This window comes from Polypterus senegalus, chromosome 4, assembly GCF_016835505.1.
Source record: "Polypterus senegalus isolate Bchr_013 chromosome 4, ASM1683550v1, whole genome shotgun sequence".
In the NCBI taxonomy this organism is placed as follows: domain Eukaryota; kingdom Metazoa; phylum Chordata; class Cladistia; order Polypteriformes; family Polypteridae; genus Polypterus; species Polypterus senegalus.
This window is the reverse complement of record NC_053157.1, coordinates 239,233,040-239,242,076: the sequence shown is the minus strand read 5'-3', so window position 1 is coordinate 239,242,076 and position 9,037 is coordinate 239,233,040. Positions and strand designations below refer to the sequence as shown.

Here is a 9,037-nt window from a genome sequence, read left to right as displayed (position 1 = left end):
CAGCAGCAAATCCACCTCTGAATGGCTGAAGAAAACAAAATGAAGACTTTGGAGTGGCCTAGTCAAAGTCCTGACCTGAATCCAATTGAGATGCTATGGCATGACCTAAAAAAAGGCGGTTCATGCTAGAAAACCCTCAAATAAAGCTGAATTACAATTCTGCAAAAATGAGTGGGCCAAAATTCCTCCAGAGCGCTGTAAAAGACTCATTGCAAGTTATCGCAAACGCTTGATTGCAGTTATTGCTGCTAAGGGGGGCCCAACCAGTTATTAGGTTCAGGGGGCAATTAATTTTTCACACAGGGCCACGTAGGTTTGGATTTTTTTTTCTCCCTAAATAAAAACCATCATTTAAAAACTGCATTTTGTGTTTACTTCTGTTATATTTAACTAATGGTTAAATGTGTTTGTTGATCAGAAACATTGTGTGACAAACATGCAAAAGAATAAGAAATCAGGAAGGGGGCAAATAGTTTTACACCACTGTAGATATATATCTCTATATCTATATATAAAAACCACACAAATTATTGGGCTGCTTTTGGAAAAATGTTACGGCCAGGATTAAAAAAAAAAAATCGAAAAATTAAGGTTGAGAAATGCTGCTCCATCCATCACAGGTCTACTCCACCTGCCCATCCAACCCTTGAGCAATTACAAGAACAACAATTATGTACCCCAAAAAGGTTTATTAAAATTTCAGATCCACTTTCTTCCAGTTCAACCTCCACACAGCCAGTAGAGTGAAAACCAGTGCAACCATCAACAAGGCAGCTGCAGCTCCCAGCACCAGGTATCCAGTAGGAAGAGAAGCTGTGGGGAGGGAGACAAAGGACATTCACTCTCCAAGCCATACAGTGAAGGATGAAGACCAAGCAGCCGACAAACCCACAAGCAGAACTCCAGTATGAGAATCAAGATGGTTACTTTTCTGCTCCAGCCTGGAGGTTTGCAGCTGGTCAGCCTCAATGACAACAGGACCACTGTGAAGGAGCACATTCTTCCTGGATGAATGAATTTGTGACATGTTGTCTGCAGCTCTGCCAGATCCTGAAAGCAGAAAGGGGGTAAGGGTTAGTTCAACTAAGGCATTACAAGCCATCTTGGTTGGGGCTGGGCGTTAGAGAACTGCTTCCACTGCTCTAGCTCAGAATTTGACAGAACTATCCATTGCAAATAGAGTCAAAATACCAAGATGGCCAGCATCAGTTATCAAGTTAAAACTAGGCTACTCACGTCTCACAGGGCAGCTCTGAGTGCAGGAGTCTGTGGCAGAAGGATAGCAGGCAGCAGCAACACAGTAGATGAAGACCTACAGAGAAGGCAGGGACAAAATGTGTTACTTTACCCTAAATCACTAGGATCACTACTGGGGGGTTGGATTTAAAAAAAACCCTTTGGTCTATGCATACCCAAAAGTGAAGCCTACCACAGCATACTTCAGGAAAGGCCAAAAGAGCCTCAAAGCACCACAAGACAAGAAGTCTACCTTTTTAGCCAAAGCCTGCTGAGCTACAGGATCCACAAAAGCAAACATCTCAAACACAAATCTCTTGTAATGACTTGGGTAGGCTACTCCAGATGTGCTGTCCACTGTCACCAAGCTAGTCAAATAGTTGTCCCCTGTGTATGGGCACCTGGGGAAGCAGATCCCCCCCAGTTAGCACTGAACAGCTAATCCTTTCTCCCCACTCCCACATTGCGTGGTCACCTACCCATTCACCAGAAGGCTCCACTGGGGCTGGCTGGAAGCAGAAGGTCCTGGGGTGACCCAGCAGTCCCTAAGAGTCAGCACAAGGTTATGGTCAGTCCTGTTCACGATCTGCACTTCCACAGCCACAGGATCCCTCAGAGTTTTGGTCACAGGGTAGTCCGCATCCACATAGTAGGACCCATAGGAGGAATCTGGCCATGGAAGGGGGTATTACTTTATCAAATCCCAACTACATAATCCTCTCAGCACCAAGTACCTCTGCCTTTTAAAAATCTTCATGCCTTCATTCCCAGAAGGCCTGATCAAGCCAACATGGACCCCACCCCGTACAGTACCTGTAGCAATGACCAATTCCAGGTCAAATGGCCCTTGCTCTACTACTGGAAGAGGTGGCGCCACAGTATACACCTCAGCCTCCACTTGCACATCCTGGCTTCCCGAGTAGGTGCACTGGAAGAATAACCTGAGGAGAGAAACACCACATCATAGCAGGTAGAGCACATTTAGGGTTAGAAGAAGCAGGTTCAGAAGCCTTACTTGTAGACACTGTCCCTGGTGATGGAGCCCTCTGGACCAGTCCTCACAGTGATGGCAGCAGACATTGTATTCTGGTAAGTCACATTGCCTCCAGCCAACTGAAACAGGGACATTAGAATCACTGCAGTCACCAAAAATTGTGGTGGCGGCAATACCTTTCAGAAATTAACCCTCTTAAGCAAATCCTAATTATCCAGTTTAAAATGTTACTGGACTAGTTGTGGTGGTGATCAAAGATATCTTCACACGCCACACTCGAGATCAAATCTGAACTAGCTAGAAAGACCACTTCTGCCAGACATCCCCCAGATGGGGTCTCACCTGAACTGTGCTGCCACAGGCACTGACTGGAAACTGGTACAAGACAAAGCTGGACAGGCTGGTCACAGGGCTGCAGCTGGGGGAACTGCTGTCCACCAACTGTATGGACCCAAGATCCAGGGGAGGAAGGGTCACATTCTCAGACACCACCACCACAAACTGGCCATCCAGGGTGCACTGCACAGTCACTGGCCAAAGCAAACACAAGCATGAATATCCAGTAGCAGCCACCTCCGCTCGCTCACTCACCAAGCCCAACTCACCATCATTGGCATAGTAGGACTGGTGCTGCTGCTCGAATCGTAGCAACAGTTGTTGGCTTCACAGTCTGCTTGAGTGATGGATGAAGACACTCCACATGGGAGCTTCTCACTGGCTGCAACTGCACATCTCTCAGCAACACTCACAGATCGGCGAGCTACGATGGTCAAAAAGCCCATTTAGATTATGGGAGAAACCCTCAGGGTGCCAACCCAGAAGATAAGCATACCTGGCTTAGGGCATGTGAAGGTTTTCAGATTTGATCGAGATCCAACGGCAATTGTCACGACATACTGGGAGCCCTAAAGAGAACGGGAGAGGCTCAAAACTACAAAACAAGATACACAGCTTGTTGAAAAACCACCAACTGCTTAAGTGCCGGCGCTACTCACCGGTTCAGACGCGTAACCGTAGTGAGAAGACAAAGGCACCATTAGTGTGGTGCGACCAGATATTACACGGAGAACGATTGCTGGGAGATCTTTGGTCACCTTTACCAGTCCGCCTCTCGTCTCTAAGAAATAAAAATGAAAAGTGGGGACATTTAATTTAAGAAGCTAGTATGGAAAAGTCTCAGTGGTAGAGAACACAGCACACTCACTTTGGAGAAAAACGAGCGGAGAGCCATCAAATGACAGCGTCATCGTCTTGTCACCGTCGCATTGCTTAGTCACGCGGACATCCCCTAGGGTAACCTGAGCGCCCGACACGCAAACGACCAGCCAGAAAAGACACCAACAATCCAAACGCGCCATACTGTGAATGCGCCAAACAGGAACACGACATGAACAAGAGAGAGCGAGCGAGCGGGTTTAAATCATCGGCAACGCGCGCACGTGCATCTGAGAATGGAGCGCGGGAAATGGGAGACACTCGATCTGCTCGTGCTGCTTTATTGAGCAATCAGTACGTCGCGACATCGGACTGATACGTCCAGACGAAGACCACGTAGAAGTGACCCTCTGCAGGTGGTCCTCACGTAACAGCGATAATTTACCTTAAGCGCCAACACAGTATTGCTACTTACTATACGCTTCAGTTTGACTGACACAAGCTTCGACGCTTCTGTATCATTTTGCCATCTCGAGTTATGTAAGTACTTAAAAATAAGTCAAGAGAATGGGGGTCTGGTTGGGGGTCTTTACAGAAATGCAAAACGTGTTCATTCAGTTTTCATTTTTCAAAATATCATAAAGATTATTGTTTTAATTGAAATGTACTGTGTAGATGCAGAAGGAGGGCGGCACGGTGGCGCCGTGGTAGCGCTGCTGCCTCGCAGTTAGGAGACCTGGGTTTGCTTCCTGCATCCTCCCTGCGTGGAGTTTGCATGTTCTCCCCGTGTCTCTTTGGGTTTTCCTCCGAGCGCTCCGGTTTCCTCCCACAGTCCAAAGAAATGCAGGTTAGGTGGATTGGCGATTCTAAATTGGCCCTAGTGTGTGCTTGGTGTGTTTGTGTGTGTCCTGTGTTGGCTGGGATTGGCTCCAGCAGACCCCCGTGACCCAGTGTTCGGAATCAGCGGGCTGGAAAATGGATGGATGATGCAGAAGGAAAAATACCTCATACAATGCCTTTGTTGTTAAATTCTTTTTTTAAAAAACACGCTTATTTATTTCAAGTTAAAAAGTGTACTAAAAAGTAAAAAAAAAATTAAGTCTCTCATACATCACTCGTAAACTAAAAGCGTGGGTGCTTTTCATCAGAGGTTTTTTTTTTTTTTTACTTTTTAGTGCACTTTTTAACTGAAGCGTGGTTTTTAAAAAGTGTGTGTGTGTGTGTATATATATATATTGTTTTCAACTTTTTAGTCTTGGGTTTGTTCTAGTGTAATTTTGTAATCAATATTTGAACACTTCCTTTGCATCTTTTATGAAGATGTGTGCCTATAAACGTCAGTTACTAGCGCTGTCTATTGGTGAAATCTTGAACTATTCTTCATATGAAAATTTCATTTCTTAATTAACATGGATTCTTTGGTCAATTTGTGAAACTGGTTATTGATTCATGTATTGTCATCGGAAATGAGTAAGTGTGCAAAATTTCAAGTCATTTGGACAATGGGAAGTGGGTTAAATATCGACTACAAGATTTGTAACAGACAACAAACAAGTGAAGCAAATATAAACGTGGTAATAAAAAGGTGGACGTGAAGAAGTGTTTGTGCACGTTACAAGTTTATCCTTCCATTTTCTTTTTCTGTCTTCAGTTTTTAGCACTTCTTTTTTGCGCTTTATTTCATTTGTTTAGCGCCGATGTTTTAGTATTATGAGTGCGTTTCCTGACAACGGCGAATCCTAGCAGTTAACGGGCAATTTTACGATGCATCTCCGTAACGTATGTTGTAGTGGACCAGTGCGTCACCGTGCTGTGTATCCATTATTAAGACATTCTCATTAGCTGCGGAGAATAGCGGGGATTTAGGAGTCTTATTTTACTTATGTCGCATCTTTCAGAGTGTTTAGTCCCCTCTGCCCACCCTTAATATCCCACCCCTGATGTCGTGCGGACTTCTTTCCGATTATAGTGCAGTGCCGATGTGTATGAGATAAAAAAAAAAAAAAGTGGGGCGACACAACGAAGAGAAGATCAGGCGGCTCATCTTTTCAAAAGTGGAAGTTTTTTTTTACTGATGCGTGTGCCTGTCATTTCTTTTGCGTTTGTCATTGAAACCGTCCGTGTCCGAATGTGTGCGATTTTATGTACTTATTTGTATTTGGTTATCAAATTTACAATGTCGTGTTAACTTGTGAAAAGCCACAGAAGGTAAATTTAATTCCACAGATCAACTAATAATGTAAACGTATATAACAATGACAATAATAATATTGTAAACTGACTGCTTTCCAGTGGCGTATAGCTAGAACATCGAGGGTCCCTGGGATAATATTACAGTATATGGGATTTCCATCAATATTTAAAAAAAAAACACAAATAAAAACTTCAAGAAAAATCAAGGAAGTCTTCAATATAAGATGAACAAAAACTTATTTCAAATAAACTGTGTTCAATTAATTCTTCCTTAACACAAAACTTCAAACATTTAATAAAATTAAGTGGCGGACACTATTAACACATTATTTCAAAATCATGAAAAGGCCACTTTTAAAAAAACAAATCAAATCAGCAGTAGATGACTAAACATTAAATAGAAATTCAATTAAATCAAATACTCGGTAAAACCTTTGCAGGTTGTTTGTTTTTTTTTTTTGGGTGGAAACCTTCTGGAAAAGAGTTGGTGTCAAGCAAATTTTAATGAAGAGAACTATGTAATGCCTACACCTCTCTTATATACTCTTTGGTATGGGAAGTGTAAAAGTGGTGTTAATGTTTCTGATGCGCCATCTGTTGGAATGACATATAACATGGCTTATAAGAGACAGGGTGGCGCAGTGGGTAGCGCTGCAGCCTCGCAGTTAGGAGACCCAGGTTCACTTCCCTGCGTGGAGATTGCATGTTCTCCCCATGTCTGGACTGTGCGTGGGTTTCCTCTGGGTACTCTAGAATCACCAATGCACCTCACCTGCATGTCTTTGGGATGAAACCAAATTGTCCCTAGTGTGTGCCCTGCGGTGGTCTGGCACCCTGCCCGGGGTTTGTTTCCTGCCTTGCACCCTGTGTTGGCTGGGATTGGCTCCAGCAGACCCCCATGACTCTGTAGTTAGGATATAGCGGGTTGGATAATGGATGGATGGAAATTTGAATTGCATCACTCTGACAAGTTAAACATTATACTCTAATTTTTTGCGGTCGAAGTTGGGGAGGCTCTCCTCGCTTTCTAAGTTGGTTGCACTGCACATCAAAAGTAGGTGAAAGCTGCAGCATCACGCTATTTATTCACACTTGTGTCTATCTGTGTGTCTTTTAAATCCGTCGTACACACAGTGCTGTCCAACGTTTACCTGCAGGCATGTGGCTAAGGTGTTTGAGATGCGTTATCTTTTGCAATTCAGACTGTACTGCAGAGTGCAGTATTCAGTGTTTTGCGTATCCAAAGGTTTCCCAAATGGACTATTGGTTCTCCAAATGTTGTTCACTTCAGATGTGATGACATTCCCAGCTTTGAATACAGAGGTAAAAACATCAGGGGCTTATGCTGCAGTCTGTTGTGCCCAGCCCCTGGTCTTTTTCTTAATTATATTGTGATAACCAGGGGGCTGGCTGGAAGCAGAGGGTCCTGGGGTGACCCTAACCTTCTGTTGACTCTTGGGGACTGCTGGGTCAGTCCTGTTCACGATGTGCACTTCCACAGCCACAGGATCCCTCAGAGTTTTGGTCACTGGGTAGTCAGCATCCACAAAGTAGGAGCCATAGGAGGAATCTGCCCATGGAAAGAGCATTAACTTTCACAACCTTTCCCCATGATCCTCTGAGCTGCAAAATCCACCAGGCTTTCAAGAGACTTCAAGCCATTCTGGGAGTTATCAGCACATCAAACTATCTGGGACACCACCTCCTATAGTACCTGTTGCAATGACCAATTCCAGGTCAAATGGCCCTTGCTCTACTAGTGGAAGAGGTGGCACCACAGTATACACCTCAGCCTCCACTTGCACATCCTGGCTTCCCGAGTAGGTGCACTGGAAGAATAACCTGAGGAGAGAAACACCACATCATAGCAGGTAGAGCACATTTAGGGTTAGAGGAAGCAGGTGCAGAAGCCTTACTTGTAGACACTGTCCCTGGTGATGGAGCCCTCTAGACCAGTCCTCACAGTGATGGCAGCAGACATGGTGTTCTTGTAGGTCACATTGCCAACAGACAGCTGAAACGGGGACATTACAGTCACTGCTCTCACCAAGATTGGATTATGTTTCTAGTCTTTTGTTGTGGGTCAATACTTGTAGAACAAACTTCACTCCCTTTAAACTAGATAATGAGGTCTGGTCTGCCCTATTAAATTGATCACCACCACAAATGGTCAGGCCAAACAGACACCTCACTCAGCACTTCTGATCCTCCATAACTAGCTGGAGAGCCCACTCTACTGCTAGACATCCCCCAGATGGAGTCTCACCTGAACTGTGCTGCCACTGTCCCTGACTGGAAACTGGTACATGACAAAGCTGGACAGGCTGGTCACAGGGCTGCAACTGGTTTAATTATTACACAAAATATGGAGGTACTTCGTGCATCAAGTGGAGAGGGGCACCACAGAAATATTACATTGTCGGATTTACCATGGACCATGGCAAACCGTGCATCTGAACCAGGTTCCACAAAAAAAAGGGGGCTACATTAAGAGAAAATAATTGCATACCATAATATTGTGAGAGTTTTGAACACTTTTGTAACCCTCCCAAGTGGGGCGACACGCCGAAACACGATTAATGCGTCCGTCGAGGTCTCCTTGTCCTTCACTGAGGCAACCACAGTTTCACAGCACTTTGCGGGTTTGCAGCGTCACAGAGGCAACGTCAGACTAGCTGCCTCCGTGTGCAATGTTTCTGTCGCCCGATGGGGGATGAGGGGAACACGATAACTTGGCCACTGACCTGGCCCCGGCCCTGCCCGTTTGCTGTGTCGGTGTGTAGTAGCGTGGCATCTCCCACTACAATAAATAACCTGGCTGTTCCTCTTTCAAGTTGGAATTCCTAAGCTGCTTAGACTCCGCCTCATCTTTTGGGTGCAAGGCAGTGGCACACGCGTCACATGGTACCTGAAGTGGGGTTTTGCATCAATGGAACGCCAAGAGGCATATAACACACCGAGACCGGCGGAGCAAGATGAAGCTCCTTTCTTTGTACACCCCATGGATGTGCTGATGAAGATGTCTCTCTCGGACCACTTGGAGTGTTTCCAATTCTGCTTCAAGTGCACGGCAACACTGATGCACTGGGACAGGAGAGGCTGGGCAGGTATTGTGGTCCCGTTTTTAACTGGAGAGGCCCTACATGTGAAACCTCGCTCATGGATGACTTCCTGAAGTCACAGGTCCTCCTGCACACAGCTATGAGTCCACTGGCCAAGTGATGCATTGACCCAGAGCGGCCAATATGAGGACAGATCCGGGACTTGGTGGACCTGATTCAAGGCTGGATGTATGGGGACACTTTTGTGTGCATGGTGGAGAAGCTCACTGTTGACACAGTCCTGTCGGGGATAGACGAGGACCTTTGTGATGAGATGCTCCGGAATGACGTCCACTCGCTGTTAGACCTGACCTACAGACTGGAGGGTGTCCAAGCCAGCTGGAAATAAAGGAGCTAT

At 45.4% G+C, this 9,037-nt stretch overlaps 1 protein-coding gene across 1 annotated transcript; it reads right to left on the bottom strand.

Moving 5' to 3' along the window:
- Positions 1–691: 691 nt before the first annotated feature.
- LOC120528936 (zona pellucida sperm-binding protein 4-like) lies at positions 692–7,607 on the bottom strand. The gene is made up of 8 exons (XM_039753012.1): positions 7,495–7,607; positions 7,293–7,420; positions 7,046–7,148; positions 1,716–1,802; positions 1,490–1,637; positions 1,237–1,312; positions 928–1,050; positions 692–813 (listed from the first exon to the last, which is right to left on the bottom strand). Exons 1-8 carry the CDS (start codon positions 7,605–7,607, stop codon positions 692–694), a joined length of 900 nt encoding a protein of 299 aa, XP_039608946.1.
- Between the last annotated feature and the right edge of the window lie 1,430 nt (positions 7,608–9,037).